This window comes from Microtus oregoni, unplaced genomic scaffold (assembly GCF_018167655.1).
Source record: "Microtus oregoni isolate MIOR12 unplaced genomic scaffold, Mior012 000002F_ref0000024, whole genome shotgun sequence".
NCBI classification, from domain to species: Eukaryota; Metazoa; Chordata; class Mammalia; order Rodentia; family Cricetidae; genus Microtus; species Microtus oregoni.
Window position 1 is genome coordinate 69361814 of NW_024543061.1, and position 24984 is coordinate 69386797.

The 24984-nt window shown below is 38.4% G+C and overlaps 1 protein-coding gene across 1 annotated transcript; it reads left to right on the forward strand.

Annotated features, from left to right (window-relative positions):
- Nucleotides 1-616: 616 nt before the first annotated feature.
- On the forward strand, nucleotides 617-16263 carry LOC121434273 (C-type lectin domain family 2 member E-like). The gene is made up of 5 exons (XM_041633085.1): nucleotides 617-705; nucleotides 9158-9283; nucleotides 13141-13325; nucleotides 13844-13950; nucleotides 16119-16263. Exons 1-5 carry the CDS (start codon nucleotides 648-650, stop codon nucleotides 16261-16263), a joined length of 621 nt encoding a protein of 206 aa, XP_041489019.1. The 5' UTR covers nucleotides 617-647.
- Nucleotides 16264-24984: the final 8721 nt, after the last annotated feature.

Below are 24984 nucleotides of genomic sequence, written 5' to 3' on the forward strand. Positions count from 1 at the left end.
GAGTGGCATTTCAGCAGATGCCTCAATCTTTCATCAAATATCAGAATTACTGAATATTATCAGAATAACCAAATCTAGAAATACTTTGAGTAAGCATGTTCTAAAATTAAAATATTTAGCCTGAGTGTGGCAGCTTACATCTTTACAGATAGCATTTAGGAGACAAAGGCAAGTTGATCTCTATGAGATTAAAGCCAACTGTGTTGATATAGTGAGTTTGAGCCTAGCCAGAGCTACATCATGAGACTGTTTGAATAAATATAAACAAACAAACAATAAATAAATCTTTTCTCCAATTCATAACAACTTTTATCAAAGCAGTATTTTTCTTTAAAAATTGGTGGGAAGTACAGGACAGTTTCAGATTCTAAAGTATTTATCAGTTTCATTTATCATGTTTAAAGTCTACTTAAGTTTACGTCATAATTGCCTTTGTAAAAAACTATGTGCTCAAAGGTAACATATTCAAACTGATAAGGAGAGGTTAATGAATCACCCAGACAGGTTGGGCTGAGCTTCTGAAATGTATATTAGAAACAACATAAGCATTACAAGGCTCTTTCTCTCTCCCCAGAGTTTCAAGTTTGAAATTTCTTGCTGAATTCAGTTGAGTTTCTTCCTTTGAAGCAAAGGTTGAAGAAGCATCCATGTGCATGCTAAAGAGAGACCTCATTACGGGAGACAGCCTGCAGGAGGTAAAAATAGGTATGTATTTTAATACAACTTGATTCACACTAGAAGACAGAGAGAAGATTTGCCAAGGACTCTGAAAGGGACTAAACCTATTATCTGTTATCCTATCATGGTGGGTATCTGTAGAAGTGGAAATGCTTAGAGGCCTCTGGTATATTAGTTACTATATCAGAGGATAAAATACTCAAGTATTTCTGGGCAAGAGAAATGAACAATAAATTACCAAATCCTGAGATATGATTTTTGTTTGTTGATTGAGTTGCATTTGCTTTTTTAGGTTTTAGTTTTTGTTTGTTTATTTGTTGTGCGTGTGTGTGTGTGTGTGTGTGTGTGTGTGTAGTTTACTAGCTCACTTTCTATCTGGTAATTTGCACTCTGGTGAGTTACTGGAAATAGCTGTAGAACATGATCCTTAGGTCCCAGAATGAAGCAAACTCTTAACAGCACAGCTTTCAATGTGCCCAGCTGAAGAAGTTCCCTGTGAGACTGGGGCCTGGGGTTTGCAGATCCAGTTGATTCAAAGGAAAGGTGGAGAGAGGAGGTGCAATTAGAAACTGAACCCCTACTCCAGCAAGTTCTCTGGCATTTCTGGTTTATGCAAGTTATGGAAACAAGAAGTCTTGTGGAATTTCTGTTAAACTGTCTTCTGTATTTGGAAACTATCTCTTTCATTTTTGCATTTTTATTCCTTTATTCCCTCTTCCTTTACTTCAAATTTTGTTTTCTTGCTTGTTTGTTTTAGTGAAATAATATGGGCTTCCTGGAAAATGAGGAATGTAGGTGTTTTTCAGTTTAGTCAATTAGTCCCATATCTGAAACCATTTTCTTCTCCACACAGAAACACATACACACCCCATATTTCTGTGAGGCAAGTTAGCCCAGGCAGAGAATTTACCATACTATTTGTTTCAGATTTTGAATATTTGTCATATTTTCCATAACAAACATTTAGGGTTTAATTTTAAGAAAAAAAACAAGTAAGAAAAGGGCAAGTAAGAAAAAAAGCCACATATGCATGCAAATAAATACATAACTTTCAGAGGTTTGGGGAGCTATTTATAGGAAAAGTTGCTTATTGACTTTATTGAAATAGAAAGCCATTATGGAAATCTGTATGCCATAAATTCAAAGGACATCTTTGTTAAATGTTCAGTCAAAAAGAAAAAAAAAGGTTGAAAAGTTTCTAAGGAGCAAAAATCCAAAGAATATTACTATGTTGACCCAGTAACTTTGGGTACTCCACATTTAGCAAGTAGCTCCATAAGAGAACCAGATAGGTTCAGAGAAAGAGGGAAAAAACCTGGCTTTGTCCAACATCCTAAAGAGATAGAAAAACAGAACAAAATATCTCAGATTTTCTGATTTAGAACTCAGAAAAGCCAGTGAGTGTCACTGACTGCTTGGCTGCAGTTCCACAGTTGATCACACAGGGTGGAGTTTCAGGAAAGAAAAAACACATTATCTCAGTAGAGAAAGATTTTTCTCCTGCTACCTCTTTACCATGGCTTTAGGTGGATTAGCCTTTCTAAAAGGTGATCTCTTGGCAGGTGAGTGCAGGCCCAACAGGACAAACTAGTATCAGAGGACACAATGGTGTGTCATGTCTACCTAGGACAAGAAGCAGATTCTGTTCATCTGAGAGGAGGAAATACACTTTAGGGGAGCACTGATATCTCCAATGGCTTCAAAGGCTGCTGTAATAGTCCCTGCTCGAGATACCCCAAAATTATTTACATTATGGGCTAACCCCGAGGAACTGATATGGTGTGTTTCTGCTAGGAAGATTTAGGGAACCATTTCTAAAGCTACCCAGCAGACATGTTTAGTGTCAAAATATAGCCTCATGCACAGCATCCAAGCAGGGAGCTCTCTTAGCAGAAAGGAAACAGGAACTTAGTCACTTCTGACCTCTGGACTGGAGAAAATCAAACACATTTCCTGTTTCAAGGAGAATTGTAGCTGCTCACCCTTGGGACCTCTGCTTCTAAATGAGTCTGACGCTTTTCTGTCTCCTGTCCTCCTCAGCTTAAGCATCCAGGCCTCTGTCACATTTTTTCTTAGTGTAAACTGAGACTATCTGTTTTCTTAGAGTTTTGTGAATATGAGCAAAATATGGTGGTTAAAGTCAGCTGGAATTTTTTAAAAATGTTATTTATATTCAGTAAAATTTATTCTTTTGTTGCACATTTCCATGAAATTTGCGAACATATATAAACAAGAAGTCTTCAACACATTCAAGATAGAGACCTAAACCCCACCCCAAGCTCCCTATGCCCTCCTGTAGACACTCCTCTTCTCTGTACCCAGCCTATGCCATCCTTGCCTCCTTTGCTCTTACGCTCTTGATTCTCCAGAACATCAGGGAGATGGATCCCTGCAGTAGTAAATGCATTGGAGATTCATTCACAGTGAGTTCAACAGCTGCATGTCCAATATGAACACAGCAGGCTAGAGTAGAAGAGATTCCAGAGCACGATTGATGAGCGGTATGAGCTGTGAATTCAAAGTATGCATCTTAAGTCCGAATAGAAAAACAGGTTAGGAGAAAACTAACAGGAAACTGGTGGGTAAGAGAGTGAGCAGAAAGAGAGCAGGTGGGTAGCAGTCAGAATTTCCCAGCAGAAAAACTCTTTTATCTGTGGTCAGATTCTCCAACTAAACTGCAAGGGGGAATAAGTGGAGCTTTATTGTTGTTTTGGATTTTGGTGGTGATGGCAGTAGTTTGGGCAGGGGTTGCCGTTTAGAGGTCAGAAGACAACTATGTGTATTTTGTTCTCTCATTTTACTTTTGCACATATTCAAGGGATTGAATTTAGGTCACCAGGATTGAGGTGCAAGCTCCTTTACCAACAGCCATCTGGCTGACCCAAGGGAAACTAATTTTAAAATGCTTTAAGAGATAGCTTTGATATGCAAGATATTCATCAGTATGGCTATAGGATAGGGTCATTTCAGGTTCCCTAACGTCAGCTGCCCCAGGAACTAACTGGGGACATCTCCCTGCGCACCTGGGTGCCCCTCTAGGTCCAAGTCTCTTGCCAACCCTAAGATGGCTCCCTTAATTAAGATATGTGCTTCCCTGCTCCCCTATCCAACCTTCCTTTATCTCAATCATCCCGTTTCCCCAAGTTCCTCCCATCCTCCCCTTCTCACTTTCTCTCTCCATCTCCCCTTACCCACATCCCACCCCACCCCCAAGATCCCAATTTTTGCCCGGCAATCTTGTCTACTTCCCATACCCAGGAGGATATGACTTTCTTTGGGTTCACCTTCTTATTTAGCTTCTTTAGGATATCATAATATAGACTCACTGACCTTTATTTATGGCTAGAACCCAATTATGAGTGAATACATCCCATTTTCATCTGGCGATGGATGGAGATAGAGACAGAGACACACACTGGAGCACCGGACTGAGCTCCCAAGGTCCCAATGAGGAGCAGAAGGAGGGAGAACATGAGCAAAGAAGTCACGACCACAAGGGGTGCACCCACTCACAGAGACAGGAGGGCTGATCTATTGGGAGCTCTCCAAGGCCAGCTGGACTGTGACTGAAAAAACATGGGATAAAACCGGACTCTCTGAATATGGCGGACAATGAGGGCTGCTGAGAAGCCAAGGACAATGGCACTGGGTCTTGATCCTACTTCATGTTCTGGCTTTGTGGGAGCCTAGCCAGTTTGGATGTTCACCTTCCTAGACCAGGATGGAGTGGGGAGGACTTTGGACTTTCCACAGTGCAGGGAACCCTGACTGCTCTTCAGACTGGAGGGGGAGGGGGAGAGGAGTGGGGGTAGGGGGAGAGGAGTAGGAGGAGGGGGAGGGAAATGGGAGGCTGGGAGAAGGCAGAAATTTTTTTTCAATAAAAAAATAATTTAAAAAAAAGAGATAAATGAGCTGTCCAGCATGTTCTGCTTTAAGGGCCTCTGGGGACAGCAGGTTGAGAAACTTTTAACCAGAATAAGAATGGGCAGGTGTAAGCACAAAGTCCAGTTTTCTTTTTCAATAATTTTCCCTAGTGCTGAGTAATGTTGCTTTACTTTGTCACAAGTTCAGAGACCTTTGAATTGTTGCAAATTACAGGGTTAATTCAGAAAATTACTGTAAATACAGGCAAGTTTTTATGTAAACACAGGTACTTACCTTAGATCCAGAGCATGAGGTAACTGTAGACTCATTTTAACAAAATTCTAAGCTGTATTTCAATGATTTCCCCAAAGTTTAGTATTATTAAACCTATTTGATGCATATATTTACTATGTAAGCATCATTTTATTCCATAATAAGGCACATTTTTTCTTAAAAACCAATTAAAATCAATGTATGTTTACAGTAAGTGTGCACATGTAATGCAGGTGGGGAAATGAACAATTCTTAGGTAGAGAAAGCATAAAAACTCTTCTGCATATGATGCTCAGACAGTGGATTTTTATGGTGAGACTCACAGCTCATCCTGTGTATTATAACTGACTCAGATCATAGACCCAAACACAGAGCCTGAAACTTAAATCAATTTGAATAAAGTGAAAAGTATTTTTGTGGACAAGAACTTGTCTCAGGCAAAGATTTCTTGATTACAATAATGCTTTTCCTACAAACCTGGTGGGTAAAATGAATGGAAATAAATTGCACTTAATGCAATGAACACTCTGCTCTGGTCCCTAAAAAGGAATAAAAAGATAAATAATCAACTGTCAGGAGCTCTCTCTCTCTCTCTCTCTCTCTCTCTCTCTCTCTCTCTCTCTCCTTTCTCTCTCTGTTCTCTCTCTCTCTCACTGTCTCTCTAGATATCTTTGTTTCCCTCTGTTTCTCTCTGTCTCTGTCTCTTTCTGTGTGTGTGTCTCAAAAGAAATTGTACTTACAATGTACTGTGAGTTTTTAAAACTTAATCGAGAAATGATTCAAAGATTAAGTACATTTGTTGCTCTTCCAGCAACTGACTCTGAGCATGTTTCATTGAATGTACAATTGTGCGTTTGGCAGTGCTGTGAGAGCTGCAATCCTTACACATTTGTTTGCATTTGACAATTGCTAGTGTATGAAAATGCAAATTATTTAGTGCACTGACATATTTTCCTGAAGTATTATAAACTCATTCACTACTTTTAGAGCCCTTTGAATAGACTCCTTATAAATGTATATATAGGTATATCCATGTTATCTGAATATCAACACTTTATATCTATGGAGACAAATGTTATTTTTTATTCTTGCTCTATAGTCCTGTCAAGGATCTCCAGAGTCATAGAGTGGTGAGCAGATATCCTTGCTTTGCTTGGGCCACTGGGAAAAATTATTTATGCTGTCTGTAATTGGATTTTTGTTTTGGTGTATCATAGATAGCTGTATTAATTAAGATTTTTGTTGCTGAGAGGAAACACCATGATCTAAGCAATTTGGAGATGAAAGGATTTATTTGGCTTACGTTTTGATAGTACTGTTCATCATTGAAACAAGTCAAGGCAGGAGCTCAAACAGGGCAGGAACCTGGAGGCAGGAGCTGATACAAAGGTCATGGAGGAGGGCTTCTTATTGGTTTATTCCTCACAGCTTGTTCAGCCTGCTTTCTTATAGAACCCCAGAGGGGGTTGGGCCCCTGTTGTGAGAGCTGCGGGCCTCTTTCCCAGCAGCCTGGCTAGCTTATGCCCCGAAATAACAACACACAAATTGTATTCTTTTAAACACTGCTTGGCCCATTATATCTAGCCTCTTCTCTGCTAACTCTCGCACCTGGACTAGCCTGTTTCTAATAATGTGTGTAGCACCCCAAGGTGCACTTACCAGGAAGATTCTAGCCTACTTCCATCCTGGGTCGGAGCTTCATTGCATCTGCCCTGGAGAGGAGCAGGCATGCCATCTGTCTGAGGCATCTTACCTCACTTCCTCTTCCTCCCAGCATTCTGTTCTGTATACTCCACCCACCTATGTTCTAACCTATCAGGGCCAAGCAGTTTCTTTATTAATTAACCAATGACCTTCCTCAATCAGGCCCCTTCACAAGTCACTAATTAAGAAAATATAATATAGTTTTGCCTACAGCCTGAAGTTCTTTATTCTCATATGACTTTAGCTTGTGTCAGGTTTTCCACGGATGTAGTCAGCCCCAAGATGGCATGCTAATGTTTTGTTGGAGACTGCTTGTTAGTTTCCCGGCCACCCAGACCTGAAATCATCACACTGAAACTATATTAACTGCAACACTGCTTAGCCTATTAGCTTATCCATATTTCTAGCTAGCTCTTATATCTTAAATTCACCCATTTATATTAATCTGTGTATAGTCACATGCATTTCCCACTTTTGTGGGTATACAGTCTTTTGTAGTATGTCATAATGATTCTCTGGATTTCCTGTGTTTGTTGTTATGTCCCCTTTTCATTTCTGATTTTGTTAACTTGGATATTCTCTCTCTATCTTTTGATTAGTTTGGATTAGGGTTTGTCTGTCATGTTTATTTTCTCAAAAAAACAGCTCTTTGTCTCATTGATTCTTTGCATTGTTTTCCTTGTTGCTATTTTTATTGATTTCAGCCCTCAATTTGATTATTTTCTCTCTTCTACTCCTCCTGTGTGAGTCTGCTTCTTTTTCTTCTAGAGCTTTCAGGTGTGCTGTTAAATCATTAGTATGAGCTTTCTCCACTTTATGTAGGCACTTGATGCTGTGAACTTTCCTCTTAGCAGCACTTTCATAGTGTCCCATAGGTTTGGGTACATTGTACCTTCATTTTTGTTGAATTTTAGGAAGTCTTTAATTTCTTACTGTATTTATTCCTTGACCCAGGGGTGGTTTAATAAAGCACTGTTCAATTTCTAAGAGTTTGCAGGTTTTCTGTGATTAGTGCTGTTGTTAAATTATAACTTTAAACATGGTGATTCAATAAGATACAGGATCTCTGTTAATTCCATTTGATCCATGACATCTGTTAGTTCGCTTATTCCTCTCCTAAGTTTCTGTCTGATTGACCTGTCCAATGGAAAGAGTGTGGTATCAAAGTCTCCTACTATAATAAGTGTGTGGGGTTTGATGTGTGATTTAAGTTTTAATAATGCTTCTTTTACATATGTGGGTCCTCTTGCATTTGCAGCATAGATGTTCAGAATTGAGACTTCATTTTGATGGATTGTTCCTGTTATGAGTATAAACTGTCCTTCTCCATCTCTTCTAATTGATTTTAGTTTGAAGTCTATTTTGTTTGAAATTAGGATAGCTACATGTGCTTTTCTCTTAGGTCCCTTTGATTGGAAAATCTTTTCCCAACACTTTACTCTAGGTAACGTCTGTCTTTGAAGTTGGGGTTTGTTTTTTGTATACAGCAGAAGGATGGATCCTACTTTTGTATTCATTCTCGTAGCCTGCTTCTTTTTAGAGGTGAATTGAGTCCATTGATATTAAGAGATATCAATGACCAGTGATTGTTAAATCTTGTTATTTTTCTGTGGTAGTGTTTGTGTGTTTTCCTTCTTTTGGTTTGCTGGTGAGATTATCTGTTGCTTCTGCTTTGGTTAGCTTCCTTGGGTTAGAGTTTTCCTTGTAGTGCTTTCTATAGGACTGTATTTGTGGATAGTTATTGTTTAAATCTGATTTTGTCATGGAATGTCTTGTTTTTTCCATTGAAGATGATTGAAATCTTTGCTGGGAATAATAGTCTGGGCTTGCATCTGTGGTCTCTTAGTGTGCAGCTCATCTGTCCAAGACCTTCTGCCTTTTGTGGTTTTAATGGAGAAGTCTGCTTTAATTCTGATAGGTCTTCCTTCATATGTTACTTGACCACTTTCCTTTGCAGCTCTTTAAATTCTTTCTTTGGGCTGTATGTTTTATATTTTGATTATTACATGGCAACGGGAATTTCTTTTTTTCATCCACTTTGCCTGCTGGCTGGCTAGAGAAACCAGTTTAAGTGGGGTAAGGGCCTAGGGTTTTGCCACAGTGTGGAGGGCCTAGAGAGTGGGGTGTCCCACCAGGTGGGTGGTCACTCACTTCTTGGTTCTCTCTGTGTATTAACAGGCTGCGTTTCAGGGTTCCACTTGAACTTCTTACTCTTAGGCCTCCACAAGAACCACAGTACTGTGCTATTCCATCTGGCACATTGATTTTAATTGTTGTTGTTATTACTGTTGTTGTTGTTGTTGTTGTTATTATTATCATTCCATCAGTTCTAACCAGGTATCTTCTTACAAAAATAAACCTAACCTATGGGTAGTGTTACATTGTTTCTTTTTCACGCTGATCTTCACTATTTCTGTTTCTTGCTTCTTCACTGGTCAATTGGAAAACTCCTTGGGGAAAACTCTGTTTTCCATTTCTCTAGCCTTCTATGGGCCATAGACATTATTTGTGGACCAGGACCTTTTGAGAGGGGCATTTCCAGGGGAAGAATACAAGCCAAATATACAGTTGATCCTGGATAAATGTATCTTTTACCCAAAGGGTCTTGAGCTTGATGTTCTCATATTTATGGTTTCAGGTCAAAAGCTCCAAGGAAAATGTCTCAGATGTGTCTCCCCTGAGTCTACTGTCAAGCTTTACTGCTGCTATATAGTGATCATGATTCTCACTGTAGCTGTAATTGCACTTGTGATTGCTTTGTCAGGTAAGTGACACATTCTCCAAATTCTGAAACATCTGTCTACATTCACATTGTCAGTTATACTTATTGATCATTGTGAGCCAGGCAATGTGGGAAGGGCTCTAGTTAACAACACTGGAAATTCCTCAATTCCTCTTCTCTGGAAACTTAGGGTCTAGCAGGAAAATGCAGAGACAGATCAGCACAGGCCATAGTGTACACAGGAGACCAGGCTCAGTCTCCCTGGAAAGATGATATTATGCAACCTCTAGACAGAGATGGAAGAGACATGTGTGCACCTGGGGGAACTATTCAAAGCAGAGACCAAAGAGAAGAAAACTCAAAGGAGAAACCTCAAGAAGGTTGCTGCAGCTGACAGAAGTGAGGGCAGTGAAGAATAATATGGTGGGGTTCCCTGTAATATGGAAAGTCCAAGGTCCTCCCCGCTCCATCCAGGTCTAGGAAGGTGAACATCCAAACTGACTAGGCTCCCACAAAGCCAGAACATGAAGTAGGATCAAAAACCCATGCCATTGTTCTTGGCTTCTCATCAGCCCTCATTGTCTGCCATGTTCAGAGAGTCTGGTTTTATCCCATGCTTTTTCAGTCACAGTCCAGCTGGCCTTGGTGAGCTCCCAATAGATCAGCCCCACTGTCTCAGTGAGTGGGTGCACCCCTCGTGGTCCTGACTTCCTTGCTCATGTTCTCCCTCCTTCTGCTCCTTATTGGGACCTTGGGAGCTCAGTCCGGTGCTCCAGTGTGTGCCTCTGTCTCTATCTCCATCCATCGCCTTATGAGACAGAGTTTCTCACTGGGAACCAGACTGGCATTAAACTTGGAGAGCCACCTGCCTCTGAATCTCAATTGCTGAGATTAAAGGTGTGCACCACCACCATCTGATATTATTTTATGAAATCAAGTTTAACTACACTAAGGAGTAACACATATGTCTAAACAGAACAAACATTGCCCAACAAGTCTTGGTCAGTACAACCTAAACTATATAGTTCAGAAAAAAGTCAGATAAGAAGAAACGATAGTAACCTTTACTGTCCGTTCCATTTGTCCCTTTCATTGAAAGCTCTTGGTACTGAGTATAAGAACTGGGAACAACTATAACAAAGTCCATTTTCTAAAAATAATTAGAGAAGGTCATTTCCAGTATTTGATATTTCACTTCAAAGATCTTTTTCTTTTTTTCTTGAAACTGACTAGACCTTTGAAAGAGTGGCAGATTCCTTCTGATTTGTTAATGGAAGAAAATAGTAAATGTGTGACAAAAATTGTCTGTTATTCTTTTAAGCTGTCTTTTGAACCCTTGCTTCATTCAGAGAATCTTTCATACACACACACACACACACACACACACACACACACACACAAATATTCACACACACACATGTGTACACACATAGACATATATAGACATGATCACTTTATTATTATAGATTCACAGACGAACATATCACAGAGCTGCATTAAAATTACTGCTCAAAGACTTGCCAGGTCCCAAACCCAATGTATCTCATTGACATTCCATAGAGCTAGAATAGCCATTCTGAAGCCATGGAGCTTTGGCTATGGTTTTAGACTTTCACTGTCAGTTACATTTTTATCTTATCATCTCCAAAAATAAGAAAAGCTGTCAGAATTGAAACTATGAAAACTATTATTTTTATAACCCTTTTCATGGCTTATGGGCTGGTGCGGAAGAATTGTCTGTATTCTGTCAATCATGTTTTAAATAAATGCTGATTGGCCAGGCAGGAAGGATAGGCAGGTCAACCAGACAGGAAGCAGAGGCAGGGCAATGAGAACAGGAGAATTCTGGGAAGGAGAAAGCCCATTCCTCCCAGTCCAACCCAGACCACTGAAGAAGCAACATGTGACCTGCCCTGCTGTGAAAGGTAAAGAGCCATGTGGCTAGCATAGATAAGAACAATGGGTTAATATAAGCTACAAGAACTAATAAGGAGACTGAGCTAATGGGCCAATCAGTTTATGACCTAATGTAGACTCTGTGTGATTTTCTTTGGGGCTTTTGGGCTATGGGGAACCGGGCAGGACAGAAACCCCAACAAGCAGGCCCCTTCATATTATAATGGGCCCTTGGCAGCATCCCATCCTTCCTTGTCACCCTACACCAGTCTTCCTTGTTCTGTTCTCTAAGTATTGTACCATAGCCACCCTCACACTTGTTTACACTGTATGTCACAGACTGGGATTGCATATGACAGAGTACATGGGATCTCTTTCTTCTTCAGTTTGAGTGACATCACTTGGTATTATACTTTAATAGTCCATCCACTTTCCTGAAAATTTCATTTTCCTTTATAGTTGAATAACATTCTGTTTTTTCCATGTAATACATTTTCATTAGTTTCATTCATCAGTTGATGGACATGTAGGTCAGGTACAATTTCTTACTATTGTGAATAGGAGAGCAATAAATATGGATTACAGTTTTCTGTGGTAGGATATGGAGGTTGCTTCTTGTATGAACAGGAGTGACAAATCTTAGTCACATGGCAAGTTTAATTTTTAGTTTTCTAAGGAACCTCCATATTGGCTGTTTCAGTTTGTACTTCTACAAGCAGTAAATAAGTGTCCTTATTTCTGTATAAGCTTCTAAACAAGTTGCCCTTGAACTCACAGTAATCTGCATGTCTCTGCCTCTCAAACACTGAAATTAAAGTCATGTCACTACAGCCCAGCATTGTTGTCAGATTTCTTACTGATAGCCATTCTGATTGGCTCTAACAAAAGCCAGCATATGTCTATATACATTTAATTGTGTAATAGAATTATAGGAAGCCTGCTACCAAAATTTAAATATCGAAAAAGCTATGTTGTCCATGCCATGCTTTATGGGCTGGAATTTATTTATAGTGAAATCTAGATAAATGAGGAATTTTCTTTCTTTTGTCAAGAATAAAAAAAGAAAAAAAGAACCTATCACAGAGTTACTTGCAAATCCATGTTTATTGTTCCCTATTTGCAATAGGAAGTAAAGGAAAGTAGAGATGAAAGCTTCTGTCCGACTCAGTCCCACAGCCATTCAGTCCCAGAGGCTTAAATTAATTATAAACTGTTTTGCCAATAGCTCTGGTTTATTAACTCACAGTTCTTGTCTATGTTTAGCCATGTGGCTTGTTACCTTTTTTCATTAAGGCATTGTCATCTTGTTCCCTTTGCATCTGGCTGGTGACTGAATTTCTGCATTTCTTCTTCCCAGAATTCCTTTAGTCTGGTCACCCCACCTAGACTTCTTGGCTGGTTACTGGCCAATCAGAGTTTTATTAAACTATCATGAGGGACAAATCTTTATAGTGTACAAGAGTATTATCACACAGTATTCCCCCTTTTTTCTTTATAAGATCTCTGAATCTAATCTCCTTTACTTAGCTTTTTCCAACCATTATTCCTAACAACTTGTAATCAATACTCTAAACAAAGAGTTCCAATTTGTAGAAAGGTGCTGATAATTTTATGAGGACCCAAAGAAAATTTAGGATTATGGTCAAGTCCTGACTGGAGTACTTTATGAGGATGAGTCATCTCAGCCAGGCCTCTTGAGGCTGTTCTGGATGCAGAACTCAGAGGAAACTGCAACCGAGGTGCTCTGAAATGTTGAATCATCTGGGCCATTAGTTCCCACTGAATATTTTTCAGGGGTCTTCCTTGATCAAACCTTGTTTTTAACCCAGAATGAATCCACAGCCTTTCATTTCCTGTGTAAACAAAAAGAAAGCCTCTTCTCCAAAATAAGATATCTTTTGACTTAAATTTTTAAGTCAAGACATTTTCAAAATATATAGGTTGGATTAATCCAGCAGTCTTTATAAGCAAATGTCTTATTCATGACACTGTCTGCATTTTAGTGAACAAAGAAAACACAGCCATTTCAGGACCTGGACCTTACTATTCCACATGCCCAAATGACTGGATTGGATTTGGAAACAAATGTTTTTACTTTTCTGAAGATGTAAGAAATTGGACATTCAGTCAGACCTACTGCATGGCACTAGAGGCCCATCTTGCTCTATTTGATAGCCTTGAGGAGCTGGTAAGAAAGGATCGTGAATTGGTTTGTTGTTTGTTCTATTGGATATGCATTGTCTTAATATAGAGATCTTAAAGGAAGAATCCCACCTCAGGCAGTTGGGGCATATGGGAAGCACATTAGTAGTGTGGTGCCAATTGCTGATGCTATTGCTTCTAGTTTGGGCACCAAGACATTCCAAAGACATACTCTAATATAGTACTCATTGTAAAACCTGATATACCTAGTGGTCATGTAAGTATCCCTTGAAACTATCAGGTTTTGCATACTAAATATGGCAACTGTTAAAAGCTGCAAGGATATTCTTAATAAGGGACTTTCACAGTCACCATGGAATAGGTGCCCAGCAATGTGTTTTAGGTTATGAGTGTATAATATATCCTCTGAGAACTGGAAATTATTGTAGCTCCAAAATCAATGACCCTTAGCTGCCATCCCTAGAATAGGCTGCAGATTAGAGATACTCAGTGGTCACCTGAAGCTGAGAGACACATGCATTTGTTTTCTATGTTTTATGACAGAATTTCCTGAAGAGATACAAGGGAACTTCTGACTACTGGATCGGCCTGCACAGAAAGTCACCAGATCATCCTTGGACATGGACAGACAACACTGAATATAACAACTTGTATGTTTTTAGATCACTTTTCCTTCTACTGTGATCATTTGTTGTGAAGTGTGTTTCTTGTGCCTATAAGGGATTGATAACTGTGCCATGTGACTCCAACTGTACTGAAAAGAAAGAAATACAAACCTTCTAAGTGGAGGAGTGGCCCAGACTTAGGGTGTGTGCTTACGTGCAGAGCCAAATTCAAACAACTTCCACATTCCTACAAATTTAAATCCTTTGAATGTTCTCCCACTTATTAACCATAATTTTCAAAGCATTTTCTTAGTGTGAGTCACTCAAAATCTTTAGCATGATGATGGCACCTAGGCTAGATGTTGTCTGCTCCATCACCAATCAAAAATTTTCCTTGAAAAAAAAAGTAAAAAGAGAAAATTTTTCCTTGACAATAGACACTTTCATGATAAGTAGATAGAAGGTAGGATGGGCAGTTAGAGCTCTGAAACCCCAGGAAACCACTGCAGAACTGCTGGGTTAAGGCTCGTCAGACAGCTGTTTGCACAGCTGCAACTGTTCACAGATGCAGAAACTCAAAGGACATTGGGAGCCTCCGCTAAAATTGTAATGGCGTAAACAAATGCAGACATTGTAAAAAAATATATATATAGCTTTAATGGAGAAATAGACTTACAGAATCACCGTTCCGGTGGAGACCAGGAAAGCTGAAGCAGTGGCTGGGAGCACGCTCACCAAATTTATAGGCAAACATTAGCCAGAGATGAACAGGCCCCCTAAGGGGCAGGACTTATCCCTACATCTCCCCCTTTTGTCTAAATAAGACAGAACTAAACCAAATACAACTATATACAATAATAACAAATAATATAACAAACAATATTGAGAACAAAAGTTTTGCTAAACATTCTATCTCAAGGAGTCTAAATAATGTAGAGAGTAACTACAATTATATAATCTTCAACTCCATCAAAGATCTGAGAAGGGAATAAATATTACTTAACAAACGAGATATATCCAAAATGTGCAACAATTGACAAAGACAACTGACTACCTGGGCAATCACCCAAAGTCTCGTTTGCAATGTTGAGTCAACCAACTTTGGCTAAGGCCTAACATAACTGACATACCATTTTCAAAAGGCAAGCAACTTTTCAAAACTATCTTACCCTGTCTTGGCAGGATATGACAGTCCTGTTTTATCCATTGATGCACGCTCTGTATCTCTGTCAGTGGTTGAGGTATGGGCATTTCTTTGCCCAAAGGCCAGTTCTGCCAAAAAGAAAGGCTCCAGGTGGAGTGTCTTTGGTGCTCAACAATCTCTCGGGAATAGAGCGGTGCTGCCAGGAGCAATTGTGTCTCACTATCACGAAACTCTGAGTTAGATTAAAGGCCATTTTCTATAGCTCTTTGAAGAAGTTGAAGATTATCTATCTATACTGAGTATAATCTCTATATATCTAAAGAACCTGATTAGTCTAATTATAAATGACAAACTTAGATGATTATTAATCTATGTAATTCTCAATATCTATCTAACTTAAAGACTAAGACAATAAACAACTGTGTAACAAATTAGGATAATGACCTCCAAATATAAACACTGTACAAATATACATTACAATATGGTAAATATATATCAATACACAAACATTATATAAGTATCTTAATCAGAGGTAGAAATTTACACTGCAATATGGTAAACATATACAATATATATATCAATACAATATATATCAATACATAAAATATGTTTTAAACAGGTAGAAACATGCATGCATACAATAGTCAATATAATTTAACTTTGTATCAATATACAAGAATCGATACCAATATATTTGTCTAAAAACAGTAACTCATCATCAATGAACACTGAGACAGACAAGTCACATCCATCATTAAAGACCTTTTAGTAATTTAATAAGAAATGGGTTTCCCCCTGCTTTTATATATGTGTAAAATGTTTCAAGATAGAACTGAAAAACATCCTCAGTGACGCCACCCATGGATGGCAGCAGTGCACTTGCACGTGACATCAAGAGCCAGTCAAATGCCTTTGCAAATGATATGAGACTCGACACGAGCAAATGACAAAAGTGTGGTGTTCAAGTTAAACCCTGAGCATGTAAAAGTTCCCAGGTGCAAAACTAGTTCAGGTGTTTGAATGTAATATGGCCTGTATGGAAATATTTTTTGTCTGTTTTTTGCTTTAGGGTTCTCCCCCAAGGAAGCAGAGAATATGCCTACCTGAATGACAGTGGGATCAGCAGTGCCAAGGACTACACACCTAAGAAGTGGATTTGTAGAAAGTACAGCAAATATACTTTACAATGCCCAGAAATTTTAAACCCAGGGTAGGAAATATGCCGAAGCATGCCTGATAAACAGATGCACTGTGACCTGTTATCTACAGTTGCAACTCCACCCCTGATCTGCTAAAATCATCAAAATCCTTCAATAATATGTGTTGACACCAAAGATGAAACTCAGAGGATCCAACATAAGGGAAGTGAGTGTGAATGATTTAAAATTAAAATAGGTGTTTGGATATGAGTTACTATTCATATCTTAAACTTAAAATACAATCATATCTGTATTAGTGAGCTTAACCTTTAGGAGCAGGTATGAATTTTTTAAATTGGTTTATGTATTGAAAGGATGGAACCTAAAAATGTGGGATGACTAAGTCCATGGAAATGATTCAATAACCACAATAGAGATGATAATTGGTGTAAAGTCTCCAAATACTATTGTAAATATGATCATCATTCTTTTACAAAATTCAATGACCATTATGAAGGGCGATCTAGACAAGACCACATTCTGTGATTTAATACCATTGTCAAAATGTTTTTAAATTTTACTTATCAGTGTTCTTTTTTAATTCAAATAGACTAAGAATATATTATTAGAAAATGTCAATTTAGCTTTCTAATTAAACCTTTTTGAGAGTTTCTTGTACAAGAACGCTAAGTTACTGAACCTCCTTAAAACATTTTATTCCTAATCTTTCAATGATTTAAACATTTTTAATATTTGGGAACTAAATATTTTACTTGATCATATGCTATACTGTACTGATGAGTCCCAAAAAGGACGAAATAACAGGTCACAAGCATCTCTTCTGTTAGCTCTGTCTTCTTACTTTATTGATACATAGTTTAAACCTTCTCAGGCATGCTAGGCAAACACTGTACTTCTCATATTTACCATCATCCCTTCTTGTAAATTTTGTTTTGTAACAAAGCTGCTTTGTAATTCCCAAATGGCTGTAATTGGAGCTATGTATTACCACACAGGAAATATCTTTACTCTTTATTAAAATATTTGTTCATGAACAGTGATGTGACTCTGGAGGTAAAATGTACCTGCCACTAAGATTGGTAACCTGATTTTGAAACCTGGACCCACATGTTAGAAGCAGAAAAGCTTCCACAGAAAGTTTCTCCTATGGCCTTCAGACTTGTGCTGTACATATACATATCACAAATAAGTCAGAAAAATAAAATATTTAATGTTTTTTTGTAGTAGATTGCTTATTTTGAGTATATATTTTTATTTTTTGTTATTGTTTTTTTCTTTCCTTTTTCTTTCTTTTGTTTTGTTTTCCAAAACAAAATGTCTGTGTGTAGCCTTGACTGTCCTGAACTTTGCTTTGTAGACAAACTCTGAGATCTGCCTTCCTCTGCCTCCCAAGTGCTGGGTTTATAGTCATGTGCCACCACCACTGGGCTTAGCCTGTTTTGTTTTGTTTTTAATACCAGCATATTTCATTCAGGAAAACATGTTTCTCAGTGTTCTGCTTCAACTTCATTTAACCCTTTTTGTTTTGCAGTCCATTTTATTTCCAGTAAACTAATAAAAAGGTTCCCACAGAGAACAATGTGTATAGTACAAGTGTTCAAATCATGTATATGATAGGAAGGTAAATTTTCATGACAGTGACTGAAAGAAGCTAATTTCCTACAAAAACTCAGAGAAACAAATGACTTTACATCATTAAACTATGTGTGGTTGGCATGTGATCAATTTTCCTGGGGAAATACAAGACACAAATCTACTAACTCCAGAGAAAAAGCACATGATGGACCAAAATACAGATATCACCAAAGTTCAACTTGGTGAACCAATGAGTTTTATTTGGGTTCCGTATAAGAATAATGTGGAAAGCTACTTACAAGATCAAAGTTGATTCAAAGACAGATGCAGCAAAGCCCACTCCAGCATGGGTGGTAGTTCCCAAAAGCTAGACAACTGGGATACACTGCACAACCTGCAGACAGCTTATCAGTTCGGAGAGTGCCTACCCTGATTACTTTTCTATTGCTGTGAAATAACACAATGACCAATACAACTTGTAAAAGAAAGAAGTTGTGAGGAGCTTGCTTAACATTTCAGATGATGAAGTGATGACCATCACGGTAGGTAGCATGGCAGCAGGCAGGCAGAAATGGTGTGAGAACAATGGCTTACATATCGATACCGCAACCATGAGGAAAAAAGAGATAGATGACCTGGGATGGTGTGGGCATTTGAAACTCCAACTCCAGTGACACAACTCCTGCAAACAGGTAATACCTCCTCCAGCAAGACCACCTCTCCAAAAAGGGCACAGCTCTTCTACCAAGGCCACCTCTCCAAAAAGGGCACAGCTCTTCTACCAAGGCCATATTTCATTATCTTCTCTAAACAGATACACCAAATGTGGACCAAGTATTCAAATATATGAGCCATTCTCATCCAAATCACCACAATGTCCTTTCCAGGGACTCAGTTGGTCTGTGCCTCTTCTAGGCAATCCTGCTGGTCTCTGCTTCTTCCAGGCAGCAGGGCTTGTCTGACAGTGACTCTCAGCAGTCACTTACTGTATATACACTCTTGGGGAGGAAGGGGACTAGTGAATCTGCTAGTGTCAGAGAATTCCTGGAGCTGTTTTGAGTTGTTTAAATTTCTGTCTTTCTAGTTTCTCTTAAGGATGGAATGTTTCCCAGAGGAAACAGCAACACTACAATATTAATTCACAGATGAAGTTTGATTGATGTTGTAAGCACAACTGGTATAGCATTTATGGACAAACTGACTTCTAAGTCACATACCAAGAAAATATAAGTTACATTATTAATATTTCAGTATCTTGAAAATTTTTGTAGCCCCTGTTACAGTGCTTGTTCACATGTAAAGTAGGTCAGTGGATGACTACTATATTACTGGATATCTTGTCTGTGAATATACCTCATCAGGCTCAGTAAATGCTTACTGTCCTATTCTTCTACTCTTTCATTATGGAGTTTAAAATGAAAAGAATAGTAATAATCTTCACTAGACTATAGCTACTTAGTGACACTGCTGCCACCCATTGGTGACAACTATTCAAAACATTCTCATAATTAATTCACCACCAGTTGAAGGAAATGAAATTTGAATTTTGCTGTTTTCCTAAATAGTGATAGACTGAATTGTGCTTCTGTATGAAGGACAGCAGTAGTGAACCCTGACACTCAGGTACTTCGTGTTCATAGTGTTTTCTGTGGCCAGCATTGTTTAGATGAAGTTATTGCTTGTATTTCAGGAGACATACAAAGCTTCATTATAAAAGCTTTATAGGTTGGTTGTAGTCATGCACATCTTTAACCCCAGGAACTAGTTGACAGAATCAAGAAGATCTATGTGAATTTGAGGCTAACATTGTCTACATAAAAAGTTCTAAGCCAGCCAGGGCTACATAGTGAAATCCTGTCTTAAAAAGAAAACCCACAGCAACAAACAAAACCACTTTTATATTAGTGCTCTAATTCAATAGCAAAATCCTACTGAGGGGCTGGAGAGATGCCTCACTGGTTAAGAGGACTGATTGCTCTTATGGAAGACTCAAGTTTGATTCCTAACACTCCATGGTGACCTATAACCATCCCTAACTCAAGTGTCAGGTGATCAAGTGTCCTCTTCTGACCTCTGCAGGCACCAGGTATGTACATGATGTACATACATACACACAGGCAAGCAATTATACACATGGATATAAAATTTAAAAATTTTTAAAGTGTATAAGTAAGCTTAAAACAACAACATGAATCTCTATTACAAGTCTGAAGACCAGAGAATCAAAAGAGATCTCTTTAAACTAAAATTTATAATAGGGCCATGTTCCTTTTTTAGGGTTAAGGGCAAACTCTTCCTTGGCCTAACTGTCGCAAGAGACTACCTGTTTTCCAGGGCAAGAGCCTCTTCCTCTATTTTCAGAGCCAAGAGTATATCTGCTTTAACTTTTTATCTTATGCCATCTTTCCTATTGAGGAACCCCACGATTAAGTTAAAACATATACTTGATTCAGAAAAATCTCTCCAAATCAAGGTCTTCAATCACATTTGAAAAGTTAATTTTGCTATGTAAGGTGGCCTATAAACAGGATAGGAGGTTAGGGAAATTGGGTGTTAGGGACCATTACTCTTGTAACTACACATGCATGAATTTAAACAATAATCAGGCTCCAAAGGTCATATTGAACGTGGTCTGCTATTGCTCCAAAATCTTTCACCTCATAAAACACTGTCCTTCAGATGTCGTATGTATTCATTCAAAAGTGACTTTTAGACATAAAGAAAAAAAAAACAGCTTACTATTCACAATCCCAGAGAACCTAGACAACAAAGAAGACCCTAAGAGAGACATACATAGATCTAATCTACATAGAAAGTAGAAAAAGTCAAGATCTCCTGGCTAAATTCGGAGCATGGGGATCATGGAAGAGTGTTGAATGGGAGGAGAGAGGAAGGAAGGGGAGTAGAGAAAAATATACAGCTCCATAAAACCAACAGAAAACACTGTCCTTCATGTTCCTCATCTATTCTTTCTGTCATGTCAGGATGTCAAAAGCAGAAGGTCTTAGGGCAATGAGGCAGAGGCAACCTGGAGTTTAAATTTTCATGACATTTTTTCCAGCTCTTTGTATCTTTTAGACATACTATTTATGAGTGATCACCCACAATTTTGTGTAGGACTTTTTTAAAATGCATGGACCCAAGAGTGCTTGAACAACCACAGTAAATTCTCTGGTCCACTAAGATAAGCTGGGATGTGCTTGTCTCTTAAGTTTACAGCTATTCACTCTATCTAAGAAGAATAGAAATAGACTTCTGGGGAAGGTGCTTCTTCATTGTTTATGGTAAAATTGTTTTGCTTTTTTGGAGGGAGTGTGTCTCTGAAAAGGAAGAAATAAAAAGATGATAGAAACTATCCAGTACATGAGCATTAATAACAAACTTATATGTGTTGAGAGTAAATTCTTTAAATGTTCCTAATAGTCAATTGAGACTCAACCCACACAAAGAACTACAGACAGTTAAGAGATGTTAAAGGGGAAGATCACAGTAATTGTTTATTTGGTGCCAAATGATCAGTTCTGAAAACAACATACAAATGACATTATACACACTGAGCAGGTTCTATTTAGAAATATATGTCTGCTTGCATGAATAACATTTAACGCAAAATAGGCCATGAATTTAAAAGAGAGTAAGGAAACAGTGCATTTATAGGAGGGTTTAGAGGGAGTATAGGGAAGGGAGAAATATATTATAATCTTGAAAATACTTTAAAGTTTATTTAAATTGAAATTGTTTTAACAATTTTCTTTTAATTTTTGTCTATTTTCCTTTTTCTATTAAAAATGGATTTTTTTTATACAATGTATTCTTAATTATGGTTCCCTCCTCCAGATTCCCCCATCTTCCCAGTCACCCAAATCCACACCCTTTCTTTCTCTCTCATTAGGAAACAAACAAAAATATAAAAAACATTTAATTAATTAAATTTAATAACAAAATAAAAACAAACGAGGCATAATTGGACAAATAAATAAAAGAAAACAGAAGATCCCAAAACACAAGAAACATGTATAGACAAAAGATAACACATTTGCACACACAGAAATTACATAAAAACACAAAATCAGAAACTGTAATATATAACCCAAATACCTGCAAACTTAAAAAAATTTCCAGGTAAACAACTATGACACAAAAATATCTCCAATATATTTTGAGTTTATTTTCTTTAGGCCGACTACTGTTGGGCATAGCACCTAACCTTAAGTGTGATTTGTGTACCTAGTGAGATCAACTGAGAAAAATAATTTTCCCTTTGCAAGTAGATGTCAATTGTAGATAGCCTCTGGATTAGGTATTACAGCTTGTGCTCCCTTCCACTCTCAGCTGTGGCACCCTCATTTGACTTCGACCTATACAGGCCCTGTCGTGCTGCTCAAGTCTCTCAGCTCCTATGTGCATCAGTCCTGTTGTATCTAGAAGGTCTTTTTCTTTGGTATCTCCATCCCCACTGGCTCTTACAATCTTTCTGCCTTCTCTTCTGGAGAGTTCATGGAGCCATGAGGGACGGGATTTGATGGAAACATTCCATTTAGTGTTGGGTGTTCCGAGTCCCCTTACTGACTGAACATGGTCCTGCTCTGAGTCTCTGTTATTTGTTCCCATTAACATCAGGCTGAATCTTGTCTGATGATGGTTGAGGAAGATACTGATCTATGAGTATAGCAGAATGTTATTAGGAGCCACTTTATTGCTGTGTTCCTTTAGCAGAACAGCAGTATTTGACTTTTCCATAGGTTCATGGCCTATCTTGTCCTAGAGTTTTGGCCACATGAAGTGTCAGACATGTGTTCCATCTAGTGGAGTAGGCTTTAAATTCGATTTGATAGCAGTCAGTTGGTTGCTCCCACAACTTTGCAGAACTATTGCACCAGTTTATCTTAGATCAAAGGCTTTGTATCTGTTTTTTTTTAAATCTTTTTCCTCTAGTAGTATATCAGAAGCCAACTATAAAAGACAAAACCAAGATAGTACACTTAAAGACTTTTCCAGAACTATGAATGTTGATGAATTAGGTCTTGGTTTGGCAGGGAGTACTATCTACTTGCTAGGTTCCAGAGCCTGGATGGTACTTCCTTTATTGAATCAGTTGTAATAAAGTCTGGTGATCTACTAAAATCTGAGGGTCTGTTACATTCACCATTTGTTCTATGGCCATGAGTCAACTCATAGATTCACTTATGTGTAAGAGGTTAGATCATCTCCTTAGCACTATATTTTAGCAGAATGTATACTCTGCTTTACATAGAAATTAGTGGGAAATTGAGCAAGCAGGTCCTATATTGAGAGTTAGAAGCAAACAGATTTGTTATCAGCCATGGCCATAAAGAGACCAGGAAAACAAAGTTTTGTAGCAGTTATTATCTTCTCTTTCCCCCTCTTTCATGAAGATCATTTCTAACCATGATTACACTTTCTCTAATTATTCCTGACTGATTGTCACAGAAGCAACTTACTTCTTCCAGGGCAGTACAGAGACCTCCTTGTCTCATAAAGATGAGATCCAATCCCAGGATTATTCTGATTTATATCACTGCAGCAATATACATAAGGAGGAATATATAGGGGATATCTTGATGGCATTAAATAGCCACCTTTCCCTTGGACATACCACAGGGTGAACTTAAGTTAGTACTGTTTACAGTTGTTAAGGTTGAAATTTGAGCTTATTGTTTGATAAGTTGCATTCCCAACGTAGGGTCCAAGAACAGCCAGTAGTCTTGACCTATGTCTAGTTGGGAATGGTTAAGAAACTGATATACTCTTTCAGCATGCTGAAAGCAGAGGGGCTGAATTCTATTGTCTTCTGGACCTTTAGCTTTGAGATTAACAACAGAATTAATGTGAAATTGTGTTGGCTGAGGCTGCTTATTTGTTTCTGGCAACCCAGACCCAAAATAATTACACAGAAACTGTATTAATTAAATCACTGCTTGGCCAATAGCTTAATCGTCTTTCTAGCTAGCTCTTATATATTGAATTGACCCATTTGTATTAATCAGTACATTACCATGAGGTCATGACATACAAGCAAGTTTCCAGCATCTGTCTCATCTGGCAGCTATGTGGCATCTCCTTGACTCTGCCTTCCTTCTCTTTATATCTCTGTTCAGAATCTCTGCTAATACACTGGCAGAAAGAAGCTTGTTTATTAACCAAAGGCAATAAAACATATTCACTGCATACAGAGGGGAATCCCACATCAAAATTGGAGTTTTAAGGGCTCATATTCTAGAGGTAACTAACTACATGGGTTGGTTTGGGCTAATGGTTTGGATGACTCTAGGCACAGATTTCTTTTGGATAGTAAATACTGACTGGGTCTGGGCCTTTTAGGTATAACCTGACTTCGCAGACTCTACCAGTTTCCCAATAACGATCTATGTCTTCCTGCTAAGTCCTAACTTTTACATATATGGGATTGCATTCCCTGTGACCAAAGGAAGGTGATGATGATTTTATTTACAAGACTATAAAAGGATGGATGTATCCCCAAAATGACTGCTACACAATGCCATTCAGCACAGTGGTATTTACCTGGCTTTTGGCAGCTGAAGAGTAGGGGAGAGGAGAATAAGCCAGGAAGGCACAGTTCTAGATAAACCAGAATTCTTTTTCTTCACCAATGGACCCACAGCCCGAGAGGGCATGTTTCTCCACAGAAGCAAGCAAACAATCATCTAGTAGCCTTTGGGTACATTGTTTTACATAAATCTACCTGGAAGGTGGGTTGGATCTAGATAGACTATGAAGACTGTAATGAGCATGAAAACAGATTCCTCTGAATGAATAAATAAAGGGAAATCTGTAGTGTAGATAGAGCAGGAAATTTATGGAATAAGAATGAATGCAACTTGGTGTAGAGTAAAAGCATTTCTTCTTGTGTGGTGTGGAAAATTACTAAGGTGAAATATTAAGAGAACATTTTGCCCACTTTAAGGCTGCCATACCTATCTGGCAGATGGGAGGCTGCACCCAGAAATCTTGGTAATGAAGTAGTCTTGCCACATGAGAAGGACCCCCAAGCTTCTGTGGCCAGTCGATAATGATAACTTAAAACATCTGGTTATCAGAAGGATCAAATGAGAGGCAGTTTCAAACTGGCATAAAAAGAGAGGGCAGAAGCAGGGCAGTTATCTCACTTCTTATTATGGCCTGGGCACTGAGTCTCGTAGAGTGAGATTCTCCAAGCCT